This window comes from Erythranthe guttata, chromosome 8, assembly GCF_056151865.1.
Source record: "Erythranthe guttata isolate IM_541 chromosome 8, IM_541, whole genome shotgun sequence".
Classification (NCBI taxonomy): Eukaryota; Viridiplantae; Streptophyta; class Magnoliopsida; order Lamiales; family Phrymaceae; genus Erythranthe; species Erythranthe guttata.
Genome location: NC_142540.1, coordinates 525065 through 550913, shown reverse-complemented (window position 1 = coordinate 550913; position 25849 = coordinate 525065). Strand labels below are relative to the sequence as shown.

At 36.1% G+C, this 25849-nt stretch overlaps 4 protein-coding genes across 5 annotated transcripts; 1 reads left to right on the top strand and 3 right to left on the bottom strand.

The window, feature by feature from the left end:
- Nucleotides 1-175: 175 nt before the first annotated feature.
- AO (L-aspartate oxidase) lies at nucleotides 176-4408 on the bottom strand. 2 transcript variants are annotated; one of them, XM_012994055.2, is made up of 8 exons: nucleotides 3990-4408; nucleotides 3234-3376; nucleotides 2791-3148; nucleotides 2239-2481; nucleotides 2069-2125; nucleotides 1863-1943; nucleotides 1636-1697; nucleotides 176-1416 (listed from the first exon to the last, which is right to left on the bottom strand). In XM_012994055.2, exons 2-8 carry the CDS (start codon nucleotides 3365-3367, stop codon nucleotides 399-401), a joined length of 1953 nt encoding a protein of 650 aa, XP_012849509.2. In that variant the 5' UTR covers nucleotides 3368-3376; nucleotides 3990-4408; the 3' UTR covers nucleotides 176-398. The 2 variants fall into 2 exon arrangements, with proteins under 2 accessions (XP_012849509.2, XP_012849515.2); XM_012994061.2 differs by having other exon boundaries at nucleotides 3234-3379; nucleotides 3990-4387.
- Nucleotides 4409-7190: 2782 nt separating this feature from the next.
- Nucleotides 7191-11947, top strand: LOC105969316 (beta-galactosidase). The gene is made up of 14 exons (XM_012994073.2): nucleotides 7191-7544; nucleotides 7641-7785; nucleotides 8363-8430; nucleotides 8529-8582; nucleotides 8674-8757; nucleotides 8859-8944; nucleotides 9165-9245; nucleotides 9404-9534; nucleotides 10208-10249; nucleotides 10642-10718; nucleotides 10842-10932; nucleotides 11008-11089; nucleotides 11288-11360; nucleotides 11610-11947. The coding sequence occupies exons 1-14, from the start codon at nucleotides 7447-7449 to the stop codon at nucleotides 11776-11778; spliced, it is 1281 nt and encodes a 426-aa protein (XP_012849527.1). The 5' UTR covers nucleotides 7191-7446; the 3' UTR covers nucleotides 11779-11947.
- Nucleotides 11948-13402: 1455 nt separating this feature from the next.
- LOC105969324 (carbonic anhydrase, chloroplastic) lies at nucleotides 13403-16795 on the bottom strand. Its single transcript, XM_012994085.2, has 10 exons — nucleotides 16416-16795; nucleotides 15661-15722; nucleotides 15373-15519; nucleotides 15215-15263; nucleotides 14966-15082; nucleotides 14808-14861; nucleotides 14625-14710; nucleotides 14248-14353; nucleotides 13962-14120; nucleotides 13403-13685 (listed from the first exon to the last, which is right to left on the bottom strand). Exons 1-10 carry the CDS (start codon nucleotides 16629-16631, stop codon nucleotides 13644-13646), a joined length of 1038 nt encoding a protein of 345 aa, XP_012849539.2. The 5' UTR covers nucleotides 16632-16795; the 3' UTR covers nucleotides 13403-13643.
- A 1579-nt stretch (nucleotides 16796-18374) lies between these two features.
- On the bottom strand, nucleotides 18375-22626 carry LOC105969337 (phosphoglucan phosphatase LSF1, chloroplastic). The gene is made up of 10 exons (XM_012994095.2): nucleotides 22055-22626; nucleotides 21759-21865; nucleotides 21186-21645; nucleotides 20910-20981; nucleotides 20400-20521; nucleotides 19966-20181; nucleotides 19726-19831; nucleotides 19497-19609; nucleotides 19189-19333; nucleotides 18375-19012 (listed from the first exon to the last, which is right to left on the bottom strand). Exons 1-10 carry the CDS (start codon nucleotides 22385-22387, stop codon nucleotides 18893-18895), a joined length of 1794 nt encoding a protein of 597 aa, XP_012849549.2. The 5' UTR covers nucleotides 22388-22626; the 3' UTR covers nucleotides 18375-18892.
- Nucleotides 22627-25849: the final 3223 nt, after the last annotated feature.

Below are 25849 nucleotides of genomic sequence, written 5' to 3'. Positions count from 1 at the left end.
TTGCAGCAAACAGCATCTTACTAAACCCCACATGTTTGTACCTAATCATTGCTCTTTACCAAACCTAGTACCAAGCGATTAGACAATCATTTTTTCATTTATTTCTTATGATTGGATTCTTGCTAAAACTGATGGTGAAAATTTAAATACTAAGTGATTATTCGATACAACGAGGTAAAAGAAAAGAAAAATTAACATAAACTATATGTGGTCTCTGCAGGAATAACTTGCTGCAGAAAAATCCAATCTTGCAAAAATATTCTAAAAATTATAGTAGATTTCCAACAAGAAACCAAAATGCACACCCCACCTCAAAAAACTTCAGAGGCAGCATTAATAAATATATTTAAAAATTAAAAAAAAATTAAAAAAAAATCTATGACATAGTAATATTACTACTACAATATTTGTTGCCTGTGCAGTTGCCTCGAACTCCACGAACTATTTACGGGCGAAGCAGGAAATATAACGGTGGGCAATCTCATACTCTCCTCCAGCTGAGGAAAATCGACGGTGTAGTGGAGCCCACGGCTCTCGTGCCTTGCGAGAGCGCTACTCACCACCAACTTAGCACAGCAGAACAAATTCCTCATCTCACAAGCCTCCATCCCCACCATTGTAGGCTCCCAACCATGCTGGAACAAATAAGCCTCCCACTCCAACTCTAACTCGCCAATCCTCTTCTCCGCATTCTCGAGCCTAATCGTCGACCTCACAATCCCCACATACTCCCACATGATCAATTGCAGCTCCTTCCTCACCTCCCTAGTTCTCCTCACAATGTTGCTCAGCGCACCACCCCCGAGCGACCTTGGGGGCACGGGCCGGGCCCACCAGCGGGTGGCCCCGCGGTCGGCCCTGGTGCTGGAGCTCTTCATGTGGTCAACCGAGGGGGAAACTGCCCTGCGGGCGAAAACGAGCGCCTCCAGCAGCGAGTTGGAGGCGAGCCTGTTCGCCCCGTGGAGTCCCGTGCATGCGGCCTCACCAGCCACGTAGAGACCGCGCACGTCGGTCTCGCCCTGGAGGCCCGCGCGGACCCCACCGCACATGTAGTGGGCCGCGGGGACCACCGGGATGGGGTCCCGCGTGATGTCGAGCCCGTGCTGGAGGCACTCGCGGGCGATGTTGGGGAAGTGGGTGAGGATTTCGTCTCTGGGTTTGTGGGAGATGTCGAGGAGGACGTACTTCTCGTTGCGTTTCTTGAGTTGGTCGTCGATGCTTCTTGCTACGACGTCTCGTGGGGCGAGCTCGGCGCGTTGGTCGTAGGTGGGCATGAAGCGCTCCTTCGATAGGTTGTAGAGGATGCCTCCGTCTCCCCTCACTGCTTCGGTTATCAAGAAGGCGTTCTCTCGTGGCTCTTTTGGTTTTATTGGAAGACCTTCATCGGCTAAAGCGGTCGGGTGGAACTGCACAAACCTGGCGTAGGATGATATGATTTGAGTCGAGAAAGATTGAATGAAGAAAATTAACGAGAGTGAAAATGACAAACATAAGCCATTCTAAGGATTCATCAAAACACAAGAGAAAATTAAATTTTCATCTATTTGAGAATATGCGTATGCGGTCTTCACCTATTCGTCACAAAAGTAAAGAAGAAAGATAAATTCACGACTGTGTATATAACGAATAGCTTACTCCATATTAGAAATTACAGCATCAGCTCGATGAGCCATAGCTATTCCATCTCCAGTTGCCACCTAGACAACACACACACACACACACAACATATAATTATTTTCCAGTCATTACAAATTATACGTCATCTTTTAACAGACATAAAAAACATCAATTAATATGGCTCAAATGGTAGTTTCTATTTGAATCTTGAAATCATAGAAAGGGAAAAGAAAATGATGGTTTACCGGAGGATTGGTTGTACTGGGATAGATATGTCCAGCCCCTCCAGATGCAAGTAAAGTCACCTTCGACATGAATCTCACCACCTAAAATTTCAAAAAACACATTAAAGCAGAGCAACAATATTTTTTTTCAGCACTTTATCGACAAATTTATTATCTTAAAAAGGAAAAGTTACACAAACAAACAAAACCATGACAAACTTTCTTACTTCTTGTGTCTCCGTATTCAAAGTGTCAACACCGTGACAAACTGTCTCAGAGCCATCCTGCAATTATGCAATTATACCCCGTTAAATAACTTCATTAGATCATGATATAATTTCGGTGTTTTGACACACACACACGCACACACACAAAAAGAGAAGAAATGAAAGTAAACCTGAGAAGTGAGCAAATCCAAAGCGAAATGGTGTTCGAACATAAAAATATTATGATCTTTTTTAACTGCCTCCAACAATGCCCTCTCTATTTCACGGCCAGTCATATCAGCCGCATGTACAATTCTATGATGAGAATGGCCCCCTTCTCTTGCCAGGTGTAAATTCCCATCTTCCCCATGATCAAACGAAGCCCCCATGGCTATCAATTCTCGTATTCTCTCTGGCCCTTCAGTACACACTACCTGGTAATAAAAAAAAATCATTATATTAGATGCACACCGTTTTCTCGGGTTCATTGCATTTAGAACCCCTTGCGTTTATTCTAATTGTCAAAAAACTCCATGTGTATAAACATTACCAAAAACCCCTACATGGTTCAATTTTATTAGCAAATAGCCCCCTACAAACGCACCATTTAGGGGGTTTTGTTCTAAAATAAAAAAAGACCGGATCAATGGGGTTTTTTTGCTAATATTTATATCAGAGGGAGTAAATGCAATAAACTCCCATTTTCTCAAGCACAAAAAAAAAGACGGATTTTAGTAACATACTCGAACGGTTTCCTCATCACATAGATGAGCCCCTGCAACAATTGTATCCTGCATGTGACTCTCGACAGAATCCGAAGGGCACAAAACAGCACTGACACCGCCCTGTGCATACTGTGTGTTGCTCTCGTGCGGCTCAGCTTTGGTAATCACAGCTACGGTTCCATGTTTAGCAACCTCAAGTGCATATCGAAGGCCAGCCACTCCACTTCCAATCACAGCAAAATCGAAATATTTATTGTAACCATCTCTCAAGCATGATTTGATCCCTACGCTGTGTTGTTGCTTATAATGTTGCTTACTTTGATGATGGAAATCATTAATTTTATTTATTCGCACGCTTTTAGAGACCCCGTTAGACCTGAGGAAACATAACATCGATTATCATCAAAGTAAGAGCATCTAAAACGGAGAACGAATAGTGAGTTATGGTCAATAAGATATACCAAGAAAGCTCTTTTTGCGTGCATTTCGTGACAGCTATATTGTGAACCGAATAAGCCTGTCTGCAGCTGTGTCCCTTGTAAATAGTGTCTTTAAAACGAAGCTGGCCACTCCCCGAAGCTACACTGGTTGCCATCTGAGTAGTCTGCTAAATGAGAAAGTGTAAATTCATTCTAATCAATCATCTTCGAAAACAATCTAACTGAACCAATCGGTCTGGTCACACATATTTTTTCTTATAAATAAATCAGTAAACGAAACTTGGGAGCTACACGGAAAAGAATGGCATGCTGTAAACTCATAACAGTTGCCCGAATCACTTGAAAACTTGAAATTGGTTTAAATCAACACCTAAAGTGAATAAAACAGAGAATACACAAGAAGATTGTCTACTAAAACATATGAAGATTCACTGTTCACTATGCGTTTATTCGTAAATCTCATATATATATATACTGTATATATATACTATTTTGGCTCAGAAAACCAATAACTTGACTAAAGTCAGCTCCAAATTTACCAACTGTGTCATATGAACATGAAAGAACTCCTTAATTGTACTGCCTCTAATGAATCAGATCTTATGTAGAATGAACAATTCTATGAGGAAAGAACACACAACGACAAGCCTTTTATTTTTTGAAACTTGAAATAGCCAATAAAATGCAGAATTCAACACCAAAAAAATCAAAAATACAAAATAAAAAAATACAAATCAATGAAAATAGATATACAAGGAATACGAACACAAAACGGACCTTTTGAGCCTGAGAAGCGGCACCTGATGCAAAAATCTCTTTGATTATTTCCTTTTTATTCCCCTGTTAGGTATTGAAAGAAGAATCTGAAGCGAGAACGCATTAATTAATTAATTAATTTACAGAATCTCCAATTCGATGTGCTTCACAAGAGAGAGAGATTCGTGTATATATATATATATATATATATATAGAGAGAGAGAGAGAGAGAGAGAGAGAGAGAGAGAGATGTAAAACAAAAGGTAGGAAAATGAAATCTAAGAAAAGAGGGGGGAAGGAAGGAAGAGGGGGGCCGACGCCGACAGTGAAGAATTAAGATTCAGGAACCATCCTTGAAATTCGCGCCATCCTTCAATCCTTTTCCTTTTTCTTGTGTAAAAATAATTACTGAAATACTTATAATTTATATAGACTCGGATGAGCTGTTATTATTTATTATTTATTATTATTAATTTAGTGTATTTAATTTAATGATTCTGATTTTTTTTTTTTTTTTTTTTTTTTTTGAGGAAATAATGATTCTGATTAAGATATGTGTCATTCCAGATTCTCAAAGTCTCTTTCGACAATTTTTTTTTTTTTTTAAATAATTCCCTATTATTTGGAATTGGATTAACCATAATCTAATTTCATTATATATTTTGATTTTATTGCAATACAAGTGTTTAGGGTAGATTATGGCCAACTTGAGGTAGTTTATTGGGCCGATCCGATGAGCCCATTAGCTATTATATGGGTTCATATTTCATTAATCTAACGATCCGGATCCGTTATATGGTTTTACTAACTAACTAGTAAGACGTTCAAGAAATAACGTTCGCGTTCATTATATTAGTAACAATCCCATCGAGATTACCTTAATGGTGGTAATTAAACAAGTAAAAGAATATTTGATCCTTCAAAACACATATTAATTTGTTAAATAAACAATTTTATATACAAGTTACATATAATATCAAAAATTTAACTGATTACTATATATATGATCTAATTCAGGTGGTGTTTGCAAATGCTTTTTGAAAGTGCTTATGCGGTTTTTTTTGCTCATAATCTGTTTTTAGGTGTTTGCAAAATCAACTTTTGCTTTTGCTTCTCTTAAAATAATCTGCTTTAAGCTATTTTTTTAAAAGCACCCCTAACCCTGCTTTTTCAATTTTAGTTCATTTTCCGAAATATTTGCAAACACCCCCAACTTTTAGAAATAAGCACTTAAAACTAACTTAAATCACAATCACTAACTTCTGCTTTTAAATAATCATTTGCAAACACCACCTCAATGTATCGAACATCGTACTAACTAATATAATTAATTATTCAGTATTGAATTATTCTAATCTCATATAATCAAAACTAATCTGATATACGTTTGAATGCATAGCAACGTACACAACTTAAATACGTTTATGTATAAAAATGTAGAGTGGTAAAGAGCCAATTGCAATAAAGAGTTAAAATGCAGAAATTGCATCAATTCTACAACCACGAATCATTGGTCCACTCCTGGAAAAAGGTCGAAAAGAACATGAAGTGGACGCTAATGAATACTAATGTTCAATCAAAAGCATCCACATTTTATACATAAAAATAATCATAAAAGATTAAATTTCAATCTAGTATATTGTATGGTTAGTATCATTTTGGCTCTTCAAACGCTGAAATATATAATTTGCCTTTTTCCAACTGAAAAAGGCGTAATCTATTTAATAAATTGTCTTCTTCTTTATTTCGGAAAATATTCATGTTGAAATTAAAATACATATAGTAGTTTTTAAATTAGACCAATTATTATAACATGAACAAATGGTAATGTATTCTATGCTAAACATAAATTTTCTTTCATAAAATTCAGGTAGGATCATATGTTCAAAAGTATGATGAAAATATAAACTAGTTTATAAAAAAACCAAATAAAAGAGAAATATTTGAGAAATTTGGGGACTAATCTAGAAAAAAAGGGCCATTTGCTCTGTTAACTGTCATGTTACTAGGAAATGTCCACTCAGTTAGAGGCCCACAAATAGAAATTGCAAATTGTATTATCAATTGACAATTATGGATGGTTAACGGGCCTGCCCCTTGTTTGGTGGGCCCGGGATACAAAAATCTTTGTCCTCATTTACGAATATTTACTTATTTTTTATTTTATTTTTTATCGATATTTCTAAAAAAGAAATTAGCCAATGTCTCGAATCCGCAAAATATTAATTGAGTCAACAGAAGTATCGTTGGAGGAAATTGATCTATGTAATTTGAATTTAGAGGTCCCCATCCACTACTACAACTTGTGGTTCGTTCTTTTGCGCGTCGATGATCGAGCCTAAATCATAATTATTATGTTTTATACTTTTTCCCACCATAGTGATGTATGGCCCAAAAATATTCGAGTTTAGGGAAAAAAAAAGAAAGAAGAAATAAATTATTTTAATAAAATAAAATATTAGTGCTTTCGTTCAATAATTGACTTTTGAATTAGATGCATCTCAATGGACAAATCCAATTGCTCTTTGCTAATCAAACCACATAGTTGGCACGCTTCTTTTTAATTGGAAGGAGCTCATTTTCCAAATCCTACTTTCTCAATTTCTCTATTATCCTCATTTCAAGAAAAAGACAAAGTGAAAAGGAGAAAGTCAGCAAACGTCGAACTTGTTATATATATTAAGTTACTGATTATGAACGACTACGAACGCCCAACTTAAATTTATATAGATTTGTGATGCAACAGTTCAAACTCATATAATCTTGAGTAAAAATCGATCATCACACTTTTTTATAAGAAAATTTCGTTCGGATGAAAATTACAATCGTCCCCTCTAAGTTAAGCTTTATTTATCAAAAGAACCCTCATATTTCCATAAATACATTCACCCCCTTCAATTTGTAGATTTCTTACATTTAACACCCTTTTGTAGGGGAGTGGATGTAAAAAATTACAAACTACAGGGGCTGAATGTAATTTATTAAACATAAGAGATTTGTTTGTAATTACACTTTACCTCAAGGAGCTGTTTGTAATTAGACCATTTTCACTTTATCTATATAAATGCAGGCTGAAAAAGATATATAATGCAGGCCAGATAATTGATACGTTCGAAGTTGAAACCCAATTTCCAGCCCAAAATTGTGTTCTTACAATCGAATTTAAAATGGGCCGGCCCAATGAAAAAGCGCTTTTACTCAAAAAATAAGTCATTTGTAAGCAATTGCACGAACGGAACTGGAGAGAAGGCAGAGGAGACACACATATGACACGTGATGCGACCTGCTTTCTTCTCCGCCACGTCACCAGCAGGTTTAAGTTTAACCTTTCGATACTGTAGAAACGGTCATGCCGATTGCCGAGGGTCGAGGAATTTCCGCTTCGAGAGTAACAAATTCTCGCACTTGTTTTTTTTCATGATTCATAAAATTATTTCTCTGAGTTTTTAATCTAGGGAAAATTTGTTGTTAACCGGAAATGGGGAACCTGTTGTCTGCCGTACAACCGCCACCACCACCGCCGATGGTGTTGGTTCCGCCGCTCTTCGATTATCCTCCTCTCGCCGCCCGGACCAGGTTCAAATTATTTCTTTCCGTACTTTATTTTTGTTGATTTTCGGGAAAATTAGTATTTTGTTTAAGACGAAAATAGTTAATTTAATGGGAATGCAGAATGCTGGAATCATCTTACAATTTATTGTTCGGAAAATTGGCATTGAAGTGCCTGTTCGAGGACTACTTTGAAGAAGCAAGGCATTTCAGCACAAGGATTATGCTTAAGCCGATTGATGATCCACATGTTGATTTGATTGCCACTGTATCCGTTTTTTTTACGGTTTAGTCGATTTATGATTCTCTGTTTTAGTACAATCTATGTTTTATACTGTAGATTAATTCAGTCTGAAAATCACTAGGTGAATCGAAAGCTCGAATCTAAATATCGAGAAACATCTATTTTAGTTCCGAAATGCGTAAACGCTTTTAGAATAGCTAGATACCTGAATATGTTAATATATACGAATGTTAATATATGGAATATGCCTCTGGTAATCCAGTCAGCATTTTTTTTATTTTTAATTTTGTTGTTTAGTGAGACTCCTATTGCTCCAATGGCTCTTAAGTATAAGTGTATCTTCTTTTAGGCGTAATCGGTCCATCTTGTTATTAGCAAGCGAAAGATTCTGCATGCAGCAATTCTATTTGTTTCCATATTTTATTAGGTGAATGGGAGTGAGTGGATTTAGGGGTGGAGATAAACCGTTACTTTGGTAAGAATTTGGTGGAACAGCAATGAAAAACTATACGATCTTAGTTGATATGTCTCGCTGACTTGCTGTTAGTTAACTACCTGAATTGAAAGGAAATTAGACGTAAGTGTTCCTTAGCATGTTCAGGTTGGTGGCCCGCTCGATCATAAGGTGGACGAGAAAATTGTCGGAAATGCACAGTTTCGCTGGCAAAGGTTTTTGTCCATTTATACATATACATATATGTATCATTCATTTGCATTTCAGTTGTTTCCGATGAAATCTAAATAAAAGGTCAATTTCTTCTTTGTAGTGACGTGGATGATCCCCACACGTTTGTCGATCTCTTTGTTTCAAACTCAGAACCGTAAGAACCAGTTGTTGTCTGAGCCGTTATATCTGCTTGCGTAGTAAGAGAAATCATTTTCTAAGTATTTTTATATTGTGTGGCCTTCCAGGACTTTGGTGATGAGATCGTGTGCATACTACCCCAAGTTTGGGTTTGGAGCGTTTGGCATCTTCCCAGTGCTTATGAAACAAAGGTTGCTTCCAAATATTTTAATCTCTAATAACGATGCTACAAAATAAAGAGGTGCCGACTGCCGAATTCTGTCCTATGTTTATGAAATCTTTATCGTTTCAGAGTATCTTCTGAAGATTATGGCGTCATGGGTTTGAGATACGGCTCGCCAAATCTATCTGTTGGAGCTTCAATTATTCCTTTCACTGGTATGTCAGTTTAGCTATAGAGGCAATTTCTTATGGTTCATTTGTAGCATGTCGACACATTTACTAAATTTCAGGCTTATTTTCCAATTATCTCATATAACCTAGCTAAACTGAACCAAAAGATTGATTTGGATTATAAACGACAATTACAACTGTATGTTTACACATTCAAATAAGAGAGTTTTTTTTTTTTTTTTTACTTTATTTCTTTCTTTCACAGCTGGAGATGAACTCCCAAAAAATGCATGGTTGGTAAGCAAGATGGGAAGGTTAACTGCAGGAGTGCAGTATGAACCAAAATGTAAGGGTTTTTGGCACCACTATTTCGTTCCTTTTTTCACCTGAATTTCCATAAAAAACACTAATTACGGACTACCCTACAGTTTTCTGCATTCTTCCATGTTTATTTCACATTATAATGCTGATCGTGTCATGTTGATTCTTCACAATTTTTTGAAGTTGGAAGCAAAGATGAAGCGAGATACAAAAACTTGGCCAATTGGAGCTGTGCAGTTGGATATGGACTAGGATCAGGCAGTCCATTGAGCCCATCATTTAATTTCGGACTTGAACTTGCTAGAAATTCACAGGTTTTATGTTTTATGTTCAGCCCATTATTCTATTATTTTCAATCCAGCAAGTAACGTTTTCTTTGAAATTAACTTCGGATGTTACTTTTATGGCTCTACCTGCTCTTCTGACACCCTTAAATAGGTAATCAATCTGCGGAAAATATATTTTTCTCTTACGTCTTGTAAACTACATTGACATGTTAAGTGATTCAAATCAGAAATTTAAACAGAAGGAGGCCAAAGTGATAAGTATTATATCTAGAATTGGTGAATTTTAACGAGGCCTTGTGCATTGAAACGACCATGTATTGTATGTGCAGGGTCCCACTTTCAGATGCTATAGTATAAGTAACTTGCTTTCTTATTGTATATAATTGTCATTTCCTCCTAGGTTCTCATTACAAGAGTGTAAAGTATGGGGAGAACAAGGGATGACTCTAAATGACTGTCAATCTTGTGTCATACATCCTCAAATGGAATATGTTCCACTTGCACTGACATAATATATGAATTACACTTGTTAAATGTACAATTTGTGCATGCTGTACTAACAGCACAATTAATGTTTGGCACTCGTTATTCATTAGAAACTCGCCTATTCCCCTGCCTAATAATTTCTTAGTCTTATCTAGTTTGGTCCATGGTATGCATCTATGTTCTAACTATGTTTTACTATGAAATGTTTCTGCAGTTCATTGCTTCTTTCTATCAACACGTGGTGGTCCAAAGAAGGGTCGGTCCTCTCTCTCTTTCTGTCTGAATGTCTACTTGCTCTGCTCATTTGCTTATGAATGTGTTCAGATTCGCATTTCACCTATTATATAACCATCTTGCATGTATCAGAAAATTCACGTGCATCATCATAAACATGTGTTACAAAAAGGGGTAATTTTATGCAGCATTGCATTTAGGAGAAGAAAATTCATGTGGTAGATAAGTATTGTTGTTTATGTAAAACATTCGGAAGAGAATTGCATGTTTATTCCGAGGACGTGCTTATATGATTTTGAAAATTCCTGTAAAATCTTTGTTGGTTTCGTTTACGTTAAATATTTTCTTGCTGCACTGTTGTTGGACCCAATGTTGGCGATATAACTCCCTAAATTAATTTCTGTCATGACATAGGTTAAAAATCCACTCGAGGAAAATGAAGTAGTCGGGATCACTAATTACATTGACTTTGGTTTCGAGTTGCAGACAAGGTATGTCTACCTTGTAGCTTGTAATAAACATAATGTGATTGATCATATTTAAAGTCTGCCTTGAGCTAATGTAATTCTGAAAGAAAGAATAAATAAAAATTTCATTTAATACTTCCTCTGAAGGGTGGATGGTGACAAATCGTCAAACAATATTCACGATTCGACTTTTCAAGTTGCTGCATCTTGGCAAGCCAATAAAAACTTTCTTCTTAAGGTAACTTAAACATTTGTGTTAAGTTAAACAGATTTGTTAATGAATTTGGTTTTAAGAGATTATTTCATTTCTCAGGGAAAGGTGGGCCCTCTCAGCTCATCAATAGCTTTGGCTTTCAAATCGTGGTGGAAACCTTCTTTCACATTAAGCGTCTCAGGTATATATATCTACAGTAATTTCCCCTCAATGGGTATTAGTTTGTTTCTTCTTCAGAAATATATCTCATTAGATTGTGCCCCATTGTAATATAATTCTCTCTCTCTCTCTCTCTCTCTGACACACACACACACACACACACACACTCTGGAAATGTAACGATGCTATTCATTGAGCACAACAAAATGTTCTCTTGCAGCTGTTAGAGATCGCATTAAGGCAGAGACAGCCTTTGGATTTGGCATTCGAGTTGACAACATCAGGGAAGCAAGGTGAGATAAATTGCCGTATCATTTCCCCATGCATGCATATTAGAGCTCGCAATCGTTTTTTAGATAAAAAAATAAAAAAATCAAGAATACGTCAAAGTTTGAGTAACCATCTAAATGAGATAAAACAAGTAAAACATAGTACAATAACTCAATAATTTATCCTCTGCATGCATACTAGAGCTTCCTTCATATTTGCATAGGTTTTTCTGATTCATTCGTAATATTTGATCATCATTTTACCGCTGCCAGTTATCAAAGGGCGGATCCCAATTTCGTGATGCTGACACCAAGTAAGGAGCATCTCGCTGAGGGTATCCATTGGAAGAGTGGGAAAAGACCACTGCTTGAATCAGATGTTAGTTCTGGAAATTTTGATGGCGTTCCGAGGGAATTAAGACCCTTAAACAAAATTTTGTAATCTTTACTAATTTCCTTTTGAGCTGCGCGATTTCAGGTAGATTTGAGGTTGTCGTGCTTACGCATATCATTTTAACATTGAGAAAACCTTTTCATCAATGTCTGGCCTTTTCCTTTTTGGGCAAATTATTCATTTAATTTATTTATTTATTAATTTGTTTTTTGGTAAACCTTGATTAATAGAGTATAAACTGTCCTGTAAAAGACTCTTAGTTTGTAAGGCCAGAAACGAAATATTGGATAGGTGAGAACAAAAGTATCTCTATCAACAAATTAAATTGTCGAATTATAATACCCCACCGTACAACTCCGTCAAAATATGGTACGCAACGGCTTTGAATTGCTACAAGGAGTTTGTGGAAACTTCTCCTTCTCCTCTTTCTTCGTCCTTGGTCTTCCGGTCTTTTCTTGTCGCCAGTTTCTCTCGTCGAAATTCAGAACTCTGAACTGCTATGAGGAGTTTGTCGAAACTTCTCCTTCTCCTCTTTCCTTCTTCCTTGGCTTCCGATCTTTTCGAATATAAATTTGTTGATGTCCAAAAACATTCGTAGTAGCACGTTTTGGTGAAATAAACAATATTGAAAAACATTTTGAGAAAAATAAATAAATAAATATTATTGAAAACGTGTTTCGCTGGAAAACGTTTTGTGATCAATTACGACTGCAATAACCTACCTGCAATAACCTACCTGCAAATACTCAAATATTTCCCGCCTTGCAAAGTGCACGACGATTAGCGTTAAAAAAAGCCAAAATTGTTTTAGAAACTCCTCCAATTGCCGCTTGAAATTTGAGTTTTATTTTGTGACACAGTAGAAACGGCTGCTCTAGCTTCGACATTCTTCTCTCTCCCCTCTAAAATCGCAAATCTCCGTTCACAAAATCGCTTTGAATCGCCGTAATTTGATCTCTCCGATCGTCGTTTCGGTTCTTCTTCACACCGCTTTGATGAATATTCTTCGCTCAACGCCCGTGCCCTTGTTCAACTCACGTTGATCCGGCGAGTCTCCATTCATTCATCCTTACTTTACTACGCCGCCGAAATTGCAATCCGATGAGGTGCCTACAGCTCGCCTTTTTCAACGATACATAATAATCTCGCCTCCAGGTAATTTGAACCTATTAATAAATTAACATCGTCAATTATTATTATTATTATTATTATTATTATTATTATTATGGGGGTGCATCTCTTCTCAAGTAATTTCTAATCACATTTTCTCATTGTAATGTTGCCCAGCAGTTTAAGTATCTGTAAATCTGAGCAGCGAATAGTATAATACACACAATCAAGAGCAAATAAATCAGTTGCCCCCGATTGAGCTTCCGTGCTGGTACAACGTGTTGCGACCGCTATCCGTTCTCTCTCTATTTAGATTTCAGGTTCGTTTCATATTAAGTCGAGCGGTATTGATTTCGCTTGAGTAGATTTGTTTTCGAACTGAGTCATTTTCGTATAACTTTTGTTACATATTTATATTGGCCTTATTTATCGAGATGCTTAAAAACACGATGAAATGTTGTGGATCGTAGGAATAAGCTCAGGCTAACGTAATGCAGAACCTCGACTGTTATTTTAACATTTGTGACGTTCTCATACGGGGCTTGTAGTTGAGTCGAAGGAATTAAGTTTAAAAGATATCATTGAAATAGCAGTGAGAAATGTGTTGGTACTTGGGCGTAAAATTAAACTCTGCCTCACAAAACAAATGTTGATTTGGAATAAATAAGTCAAAATGATTCAGGCTCTTGCATTAGATGCAAGCATTTCATACATAATTAAGTAGTTTTCTTTTTTAATTGTTCTCCGATTGAGTAATTACAGAGAACTCGATATCTCTGCAGAATGCCCTCTTAACCGTGCTCCTACAAGAGCTTCCAGTGCAGTATTGTGGCCACATCTTTCACCTATCAAATCCAGCCAAAATAGAAAGAAAAGAAAATGGCCATAATGAATATACGGAACTGAAAATCTCAACTCTTATTTCATAAACGAAAGATCTTTGTAGTTATAGTAGTACAACAAAAGGGAATCACTAGTGATCCTTTTCCGTGTTACATTTATTATTAATCATTTTCTCAATTACAGGAAAAAAAAAAGATACAACTTTCTTGGATCAGAAAAGGATTAGGGGAACATAGAAAGGGTCACTTAAATGGTAGAATGGGTTTCGGGTTTCATACAGAGAGAGATGGCGAAAGGCCGAACTCTAGCCCCCACAGCTCAAAACTTCCCTTGATAAAGTCGTAGTAACCGCCCTTTAGTGCGAGAGTTTTGTTCACCAATCCCTCTCTAACGAATGGGTACGACAACAGGTTTCCAAGTGAAACATTCACTGCCTCCTGTTACAGTAGTTAGGAATTTTTTTAATCAGAATAATTGTTGATCAATTTGCTAGTTAAATAACACTATTATCATGATGGAGCAGACTATATTATGCCGTTGTTTGATAAGAAAGACGGTTTTGACCTTTTCGCATAGTACGCACTTGTCGCCGAAAGGCGTCTCTGCGTGCTGAGCATTGATCTTGGCCTTGGCAGGTAAACAGATTTTCACCCAGTCCTCAATGAAGTCACTTTTAAGATCACAAAAACTCGACACGGTTAGTCATGATTGATTATGTGATAAGAGTGTGTGTGTGTGTGTGGTTGGAGGGGGATTCAGTATATGAAGTCCTTTTCTTCTTCTTCTTCATATGGCTTGTAAAATAAGATTTTCTTTTAAATTTTAGTAAGTAAGAACACTACAACATCGTAATTGGGGAGAGAAAACGAGGGACTTTGACTGTAAGAACATCAATATAAAAACATGATTTCTGAAATTTTGAAAGAAAGTAGAAGGCTTACGTGGAGGTGGTTCCATCGAATGGGAAGGACATGAGCCCCTTGATTCCTCCACAGGCACTGTGTCCAATCACCACAATTTCCTGGACCTGTAATAATATTTATTTTACTATGTCAATTCCACACAGCCACTTATCTATTAAACTCTTGAATTACGTGGCTGAGAAGGATTTTAGTTTGTTTCACCTTTAGGTGCAGAACACCGTACTCAATAGCAGCCCCAACTCCAGAGTATTTGGTCTGTTGCAGCAGAAATATTGGAGAATACCTCGTGTTTTAGAAACTCGAGAATATGAAACACTAATGTCAAACAGATGAATAAAAAAAAGCCCGTTTAATAAGACCTTATCGTATGCAGGAACCATGTTGGCAATGTTTCTGACCACGAACGCCTCCCCTGGCTGGAAGTCCAGCACATGCGATGGGCACACACGCGAGTCTGAGCATGCGAACACCATGAACTGTCCAAGTACAGTTGCTTATTATATCAATGTAAGAGAATTTAAGTCTATGGTTCTTATGCTTAAGATGAAAGACTTTTGGTAATCGATTAATAAGACGATTAAAACTCGTGAATCTTTATATATATATACCTTGGGGCTCTGACCTTTGGCAAGTTCGCCGTATAATGCTGGGTTCTGCCTGTATTTTTTTATAAGACAATAGATGTTAGAGACTCGATTCTTTGATTTTTCTTGTTTGTCTGAATTTGCATTTCCATTCTAAAGTAATTTGATAAACGTTGGCTTACTCGTATTTCTCTTTTTTGAAGTGGATGAATCCAGTTTTCAACCTCTCGATGGACTCGGAAGAGGAGACGCTTCCATCGACTGTTTTCAGTTCAGCTGTGATTTCATCAATTCTTGCTGCAGCCACAGGTCCTAGTTCTCCATTTTCACTGCATGCATTCATTCATTCCATTTTAAGCTTAATTTTATAAATTTCTTATATGGCAATCTTAAATCACATAAACCGAAAATAGCGACGTATTTACACTTGTCGATTACGAAATTAATATGAAAGTGTATCCTTAGCAAACCTTAGAAGCTTTCCGAGTGCAGCAATGGCCTCCTCGTATGAGTCTTTTCCCATGTCTTCCTTCTGCAGTTTGTCAATGCATTATTATCAGATATTATAACTGATAAAGATTTGTGAATATAAATCAAGTAAACTAAAAGGAAACAGTACTATATTATATATTTGGCAGAGGGTCCTTTAATTTCTGTGATTTTTTATTTTATTTTGCTAGTAAGATTTTTTTAGCTAGTATAATGGCGATTAGGCACACGTGGAACCTTAAGTTAAGGTTGTAAGAATCAATGTTCCAAAATCCTTAACAATATCACATGAAAAAATAGGCCATGCATTGAATTTTGTCCACGTCATCACAGTTTTGTAACCGAAAGTTCCACGTGAACTGTCACCTAATTGTAGTGTGCAAGTGGCATCACTCTTGAGTCGTGAGCATTTAAACCAGTACTCGAGCTATTAAATCAGCTGTATAATAATCCCCCATAACTTAATAATCCCTTAATTATCCAAAGTCAAGTTATCTATAATATAAAATCAAATTAAAATGATAAGAAAACAGCTACAATTTTTGAAGTCTAAAAACCAAAGATTGGACCCAATACCAGACGGAAATTAAATATGAATCGATTAAAATTAATAAATAGTTTTTTTTTTCAATTTTTTTAATTTTTTTATTATTATAGATTTACTGCCTCAATGACTGCATTTGAACAATGAAGATAGATAAAAGCATATATAATTAGTGCGAGCGATCGAAGATACCAAAAGTGGGTGGATGATGGGAGCAGGAGCAGCGAAAACGGGCTCGTTACGGATGAGACTGATGGGAGTACTAGCGGCAGAGGAGGAGGAGTTGAGCTTGGCGGTGGCGACAGGGCGGAACGCAACTTTAGATTGAGTTGAGGTGGTGGTGGTGGTGGAAGTGAGGAGTTGAGAAGCAAAGCAGCTCTTAATAGTTGAAATGGAGCAATGGGCCATATTCTATTATTCCCTCCCACTACTAGTTTGATTCAAAAACACTTCAACTTGCATGCATGTAAATAGACTGAGCACTGATAGCGAAAGCTGGGTACACCACCACACCTTCTCCATGCTTACGGATCAGGTTTCGATTTTCGACCTCTACTTTTTCCTCGTCCCTCATATTTTGTTTTTTCTATGGAGATATCTAGAAATAAAATTAATTAACAAAGGGAAATGCATTATGAAATTAATTACTTCAAGTTCATTATCGTTCCATTTTGCATGCATGTCACACACTCTTCACGTATTTTTTTTTTCTGTTTTATGTGACACAATTAATCTGATTAAATTTCATCAATCTTATTATGTGAACTTATTTTGAAATATGATAATTGTCTTTAATTTGAATATTTGGATTTCATTATTTTCTTATTTTAAATTAAAAAAAAAAAAAAAAGATTTGAAAAGCTGGGGCAAATGTAAAGGGACAAAAGCCTATTAAACCATTAACCTTAGAATGACACGTCAGAAGAGAGGGATGAGTTTGTGATGGAGAAATGATTTAACAGAGTTAGGGATGAGGTGCAGAAAAATTGTTGGATATTAGTTGAATCAAAATATGCGGTGCACCGGCGACTGACATTTTGGCCTATGGGGGGTTAGAAGATGATGAAAAGGGATAAGGTCCTATCTTCAAAACTTGGTTACAATGCTGCTCCACATCTACATTTTTATCTTATTATCTTACACTCAATTTATTTTTCAGTGTACATGCATATTGATATTTCATTCTCTTTTTTTTTTTCAAAAAATAAAAGATAAAAATTGACCACTAAAGTTTTAAGACGAGAAAATGTTATCTTTCCTCGTATAAAAATGCTGCACTTGGTGAAATACATAGTGTAGTTTTTTATTCTTGATTAACACACAATCTTTACAAATATAGACGTGAATGTGTGAATCTATATACGTATATAGTAAAGTAAAACAAACTATGCAGTACTGCCTTGAAGAAGCGCCTAATTAGTTTCCGTAAGAGGACTTTTAAATCCATAATCCAGCTGCAGAATACAAGGGGGAAAAGAAAATTGAACAAATAAAAAAAAAAATTAAAAAAATTAAAGTGATCAACTGATACAAGTATACAAACCCTGGATTCATTTATCATATGCACCAATTTTGGAAGGCATTCTTGTTTAGCTGAGAGGGGATATCTCCCCAGACCAAAATGGGCTACTGCAAATTGTTGATGATTTTTCATCTTCTGGAAAGAAAAATATAAAAATGAAGGCTCGTATGAGATATTGAATTAATTTGGGGGGGATAGTGTGGTTTTTTTTCGTTGTATTTAAGGCATGAAGCTGTTCGAGTTATGTCAACATTGTTACAACATCATTTCTCGGACTCTTGTGCGTGACATACACTTGTGACACCTAACCTATTACCAGTTAACTTTCTTTATTTTGTATTTTTTTTCGGAATAAAAATATAGCAAAAATTATGAAACTTGTCTTGTGGGCTAGTTAAAGCTCTCTGGGCCCGGTTTGGTTAGAATATGAAATCTGCCACCACAGTGTCGACATTTATAGCTCAAGTCCTCGCCACGTGGCATTATTCTACGGGTTAAACTGATAACCGGAGAAATAAGAAAAGCACTACACGATTCTCCGGACGACGTCGTTTCAGCCTCTAGTTAGTTAAGATCGTTACAGATTGACATAATCAATCAAGCTAAACAAGTTACTTTGAAGGATAGGATTTTGCACCACACCAGCTATATAACAGAAAATTACATTCAACAATAAATATATGTTTCTATTTCCGAGCACCTCGTAACTTATAAGTAATAGATCGTAAGAGTCCCGAATTGAGCACACCAATTCGGGATCACGTACGTTGTCTTTCATCGCCATAAGTCTTGATTCTGATATGCGGAGTGTTCTTTGTACAACACAAAGTTTATTTTTTCAATACATCAAATAGGACTCTCTATAAACTTATTGCTTTAATACATTAAATACGACTAGGCTCTTTCGATACTGAAGTTGACGAACTTCGTGGGATAAATCGAATACGACTAGGCTCTTGCATAGTGAACAGGCCACTCCATATCTCTTCACGCACTCACATTCTCAAATATAGAGCCTATATATGCGCATTGCAAATAAAGGATGTAAAAGCCACGATCCAGAAAAACGAGCAGGGTAGATGAAAAAAACTTCCCTTGAACAATTTCCAGATGTTGATTTTCTCGACTAATCAATGAAAGGCTGTCATCATTTCGGGGCCAGCTTTATTGGACAGACACCGAAAGCAACACATCGAGCTGCTTTTGCTAACATAAAGCGTTCATTTTCGGTCAATGGCCTCTCAATGACCTTTATAATGTTTGCATCCTAGTACATACACAATCCAACTACCATCAGCACTCATAACAGAATAATAAAAATACTAAATGTAATCCGTCAGTTCTATATCTGTATCGTTTTGGAAAGAGAAAAGAGAGAGAGAGAGAGAGAAAAAGAATTAGCTTAGCAAAGGTTATTTCATTGCGGATTTAAATTTATAATACCTTCTTTTGTTGTTGAACGGAAGGTTTCACGCTGGCAATATCGCCCACTACAATCACATTATTGACATTCCCACTGTCATCTCTTTCGATTGGTGAAGCTGTTGAATGCCTCCAGTCCCCATTAGTTATATATTTGTAGTAGTACCTGACATATATATAGAACTCAATTCTTGCCATGTAAGTGACGTAAAATATTTGGTGATGCTTTCGTTCTCCTCTAGAATTCAATAAGAGGAGATATCATTCTTCATAAATTTGAGCAAGCAAAAAATAAATCTTTCTAAATAACAGGATTAGTGAGTACTTACTTTCCCTGTGGAAGTCTGATTTCAACTTCATATCTTGGTCCACCCTTATGGACTGCCTTGATTGGCTCTTTCCAGTTCCCGGTAAAATCGCCCACCAGAGCCACATCTTCTCCCTGAAACGAGAAGTGATAATTTCTTCAATTAGAAAAATAAGAACGACATTTGACTTAATCTCCAATCATAAAGATTTAAAACTCTGTTTTTGTTGGCTTGGTAATAATCTTCTCACCTCATGCCCATTCCATACAAATGTGACTGCATGCGTCGAAGGTCCATCAGGGTTGCCACTTTCAACCATGGCTATGAGATCCCATGTTGCCCAAGCAATTGCTGGTCTGCGTTTAACATCTTTGCTTAATTAATGCATTTGGTTTACAGAGATTCATCTTTTCTTTTATTTACCATCCTAACTTGTACGACACTGACAACGAGAAAGGCAAAACAAAATTGAATATAGGAAGTAGAATACCTGTCAGGTTTGCATGAATGCAACCCAGTAACGAAATTGTAGGCTGCATGAAGGGAAGTATCTGTCATCCAGTGAAGGTATGCGATAACACAAGCAGGGGATCGATCAAACCCTGTTGTGCAAGTGACGTAAACACGATGATTCTTCTTAAGTAAACGTAGCAGAACACCCACACAGAATGGCAATTTCTTTCTGATGTCAAAAGAATCTCCATCCCTGAAAAAAAAAAAAAAAAAAAAAAAAAAACACGAATCGTAGAACATCATAGTAAATACAGGAGTATTTGTTTTTGTAACTAACCATATCTCCAAAAGGTAAATCAAATACGATATTTATTGAGTTGCTTATTGACAACATAAAATAATGATATTTAGATAGCAATGAGGCAATACTGGTTTGTATGAATTTTCCTCAGATAGACAAATTGCAGTTACCTTATTGGATAGCTAATCATAAGGATATTAGACTTTTGGCATGCTTCGTTTATCGAATTTGAATCAATTTCCCAGTTCGCAGCTTCAGACGCACTCTGGAAATTGAGGACAGCAGTGACTCCCTGATGCAGGTATTGCAGATTGTTTTAGGAGAGCAACTGAATAAAGAACATATCACTGATCACATATACAATACTCTTTACGAGATAATGTCCAGAACAAATAATCTCAGTACTGCTTTTCCATGTTCTTCTTGATAACTAGAGAAACTTAAAGCTAAAATACTATGATGATGCTTTCAGAAGTGAATCTCAAACTCAGTCGAACTTCTGAAATGTCTCCTCAGCAAACTTCAAGTAGGTAATATGGATAATATTACAAATAGAATGGCAGATATCTGAAGAAACTTCTTGTATAGGATGCACAATATACAACTGCTATCAGAATCAAAGAATAGAAAGATGCAAATAAAGCAGTAGTATATAGAACAAAAGGCATGATCTCTCTCACCGCAGTGGTAGACAAAATCTCCACATCTTCTTCTGTTTGAATACATGAGCCAACGTGAATTTGTTCCGTAATCTATCAGAGAGCAAAGAAAAAACATCAGTAGGATGAAAGTTGTATATAACACATATTGCATCAGAAGCAAATGCAATACATAAGATGTGTGTATGTCACGCGTTTGCAAACTCTAACAAACTGGATAGTAGAAATCCTTTAATTCTGGGACAATAATATAATGACAAATCCAAGCATTACGAGTGAATTAGTTCAAAAGCATACCTTACTATAGCGCATACCAAGAGAATGATCATAATAGAGCTCTCCTTTTGAACGTTCCAATGCCTTGACATACTCTTCCAATGGGAAGCTCCCATGTGCCCATTCGGCATCTTCAGACACTTCCGCTGTGAAAATAGCTACTAAAGGACTAAAAGGTAGATCAGGGCTGTTCTTAGCCATTTGTGGTTTCTCATTCTTGCTCTCATCATTTAAATACTTCCACCCTCGTGAATTTAAAAATTTGGGGCAAAACACAGCAAACCCACAGTTTCCACTGCTCTCAGCTGACGCCCCCAAATTTGATGCTCGTATAGTTTTGTTCCAAGTGGTCACTGGAACACGACCTCGATTAAATAAAATGTCGAGATCATTAAGGAGAAAGAGTTGATGGATCGGAAAAGGGGAGAAGGGTCTCTCAAGTACAAGGCTACAAGAACCCGATTTCTCCTTTGTAAAAGTCCTGCATATAATTGCGCAACGAATACAGTAACTAAATAGATATCTAGGTTGATCAGAACACAATTTATAACGAGTTATATGGATATGTCAAACATATCATTTGGAACAATTTACTCTGTATCGCCGAAATCCTTGATCTCAATAAGCTTCCCATCGGAAGATTCACTTGCCTTCTTCAAAGTATCGCCCACCATAATTATCCTCGATTTCTCAGCATTACCCTACATTATCACTTGCCGAAATTAATTAAATGAATTCACCACCAAACAACAATATAATACTCCACTCCATAGGTCCACCAATTAAAGTAGGAACTAAACTTTTTCACTACCATACATTTTAAATAACCTAATACATTAGTTCAGATCACGCTTAAGAAACTAGATTCTCGTAAGGAAATAAGCAAGTACCCCTTTTCGAAGCGCATGCACGAAAACTTTTCCGTCGAGAGAGAGGGCGAAGCGGATGCCCAGGGGTTTATCAAGCGTCACCATGTACTCATTCAAATTCATCTTGAATTCGGTGGAGGAGGACATCGCAAAAACCCTAGGATCCCTTCCATTTGACCGTTGCATCTTCTCGCCGCCTTTTCCATAGTACAAATTCAAACCTCCGCCCCCCCAAAACGAGGAGCGGATTGCGAAATTGCTCCTCCGCAGCTTCTTCTCGGCCGAAGAGAAGCCGGCGGCGAAATTCGACTGGTGATTGAAGCCTCTGCAATTCGACAACTGCAGAGAACACATCTCAATTCTGCTGAAAATTGAGTGGATTTTGATCCAGATATTTCAGAACTACACCAATCAAAAGGAACTACAGCAGTATTATATTTGAGAAGTGTGTGTATGTATAATGGCGCAGTGGGATTGGAGCTTTAGTATGGGGATTGAAAATGGAAAAATAGAAAGAAAAGAAGAAGGGTGGTGAGTTTGAGTGGTGAGTGATGGGATAAATGGGGAAACTCCACGTGAAAACCCCCCATCAGATTTTTTCTCTCTCTCCCACGTGGATTTTGTTATACTTTATTTGTATTTAATGCCACGTCACTACCAATAAGATCTTTCCACATGCTTCGGAATTTCCATTTATCAAAACAAAGAAAATCAAAAATAATTTGACCTTAGCATAATTAAAAATAAATTTTTAATATTTGTATATAAAATGTTCAGATTTGACCACTATATAGCACTGAGTCACTGACACGGTACATAGGTAAGAATTTGGGGGAATGTGTAAATATTAAAAGTACAAGGGTATACATGTAATTATGTTATATATAAATATATATATAAGATTTTGTTTATATATATATATATATATATATATATATATATATATATATATATATATATATATATATATTTTTACATATTTTCACACAAATATATACAAAATAAATATTAGGGTAAATTCCACTTTACCCCTTTGTATTTTCAATTACATCGATTTGCCCCTTGTACTTTGGTTCGATATCACTTTACCCCCTTCTACTCTCAATTCATCGATTTGCCCCTTGTACTTTGGCTCGATATCACTTTACCCTCTTCTACTCTCAATTGCATCGATTTGCACCCCTTACTTGAAAAATTGTCTCAATGTGGCCCTCGCCGTTAGTTTTCAGACCTTTGACATTAACACCGTTTGATTTAAATATGAAAATTACTAAAATGTCATCCCTCTAGTTTAAATAATTATTAAAAAAATAAAAAAAATAAAAAATAAAAAACAACAAAAAATGAAATAATAAAAAAATCAAGACAGCGAGAAAACACAGTCCACGACGCCAGCCACGATTTTTTTTATTTTATTAATAATTATTTAAACTGAGAGGGGTGGCTTTTTCGTAATTTTTAAACTTAGATCAAACGGTGTTAAGGTTAAAGGTCTGAAAACTACCGGCGAGGGCCACATTGAGATAATTTTTCAAGTACAGGGGGGCAAATCGATGCAATTGAGAGTAGAAGGGGGTAAAGTGATATCGAGCCAAAGTACGAGGGGGCAAATCGATGAATTGAGAGTAGAAGGGGGTAAAGTGATATCGAACCAAAGTACAAGGGGGCAAATCGATGCAATTGAGAGTACAATGGGGTAAAGCGATATCCAGCCAAAGTACAAAGGGGTAAAGTAAAATTTACCCTAAATATTATTATCAAGTTTGCATTGTTCATTAAATCATGTAAATAGTTAGGGAAGTAACAAAAATATTTGAAAATTCGTTAGTCGAACATGTCTTGAACTTTTTTCCTAAATTGCAAAATGGTCCATAAGGCGTTGGACATGTACACTCAGAGTGTTAAACGCGAAACATGTCCAAAACGCAGATACGTAACGAAGTTGAATTTTCCGCGATATAATTTGAACATAAATTACACAACCGATAGATAATTACCAAAAAAAATCTCAACCAAAATCAATTTATTTTTCTTTTGGGACAGTGGAAAATGGCCCAATTACGAGACGTTCATTATGGGCTATAAGCCCAATTAAACAAATGTAAATTATTGGGCTTGATATAGGGCTATTAGCCCAATTAAATAAATGTGATTTATTGGGCTATATATATATATATCATAGCCCTTAACCTTTGGATTAATGCTACTTTCATTATGGGCTATTAGCCCAATTAAATAAATGTGAATTATTGAGCTATATATATATATCATAGCCCATAAAATTTGGATTAATGCTAATATAATATGACGAAATTAAGGTAACATTGCAGATTTGAAATCAGAGCCAGTGCTTTTTGGTTAGGAATGGAAGTAATTATCATCATTAATCACCCACAACTAGCAAATTATCTTAGTTCCTTAATCATTACTTTGCTTTTTGGATAAATCCCAATCAAGAGCATACTTTTTTTTTTTTTTTTATTATTATTATATAAAGAAATATAAACATGAAGTAATAATTCAGACAATAAAATACCCGGCAACTTACTTAAAATCTGGCATCAAAAGCAATCTGTGAGCACTAATTTCGTTTAATTTATCTACTCAATGAATCCACTTCTTACAATGTAAAGTTGAACACCCACGTTTTCAATGTTTATTGCATTGTAGCCATCAGAAAAAGAAAAAAAAAATTATATTACACCACAAGATGCCAAGAAAATCGTGTGGCACCTAAAAAAAAGATATTCCTACCTGTTCTAAGAGGACCATCACCATTACGAGTGTTGGCACTTAATTTTCAGCTAATATTCAAAACTAATTAATTGTGGCGTGTAATAATAATAATTAAGAACCAGATTTATATAAACAAACTCGAAAATTAAGTAATTGGATACTATAATCTTTTTATGTGTAACTACTGAGAATTGAGAAAGGGACTATAAATGAATAGATTTGACTCTTTCAATCTTATTCCATAAAAGGTGAAGCATATCTATCTATCACATTAATAATTTCCCAGAGTTAGTTAGTTCATCAAATCAAATGCTCAAATAGTTTGACGATCTTTACCACGAAATCTCACCTATTAATTCGGCCCCCATTTATGTGCCAGTTTGCATTTTAATATCATTGTATAATCCGGATAATGTGTAGCTCAACGAGCTGACGGCTATTTATATGCTAATGTTATAGCCGGTGGATTTTTACCGTTGGTTTACACACACCAATATAGATGTGTGCGTGTTTGTGTGTATATGAATTGTAAAGATCTATCCAGTGTATTTCACCCGATATGACATTGTATAGAGTATAGACCTCAACCGATAAACTATACCATAAACTATTTTTTTTTTTTTACATTACAAAATCTGAAATGATAAATGTCGTTTTAATTTTACTAATGTCGTTTTGACTTCGAAAGTGATTTTGACTATTTTCTATTTTGAATTTGGCAAAGTTCAAAAGACGGAAACCGTAGTCCTTTGAGATAACTTTCCAATACATCATGAATCACCTGGATTGGATGTCGGTGACAAAGTTATGCATGAATGAGTTACGTTTTAAATTTTACATAATTTAAAACATCTAAGTTGTGGGCAATGTTCATTAATTCATGCATAATTTTCTCAACCGACATCCAATCTTGGCGATTCAAATTAGATTAGAATGCTAACTCAAAGAATTACAAATTCCATGTTCTGAATTTTGTCAAATTCAAACTCGAAAATGGTCAAGATCACGTTTGAAGTCAAAACGACATTATGAAAACTAAAACGGCATTTATCACCTCCCTTACAAAATTTGGAATGGCAA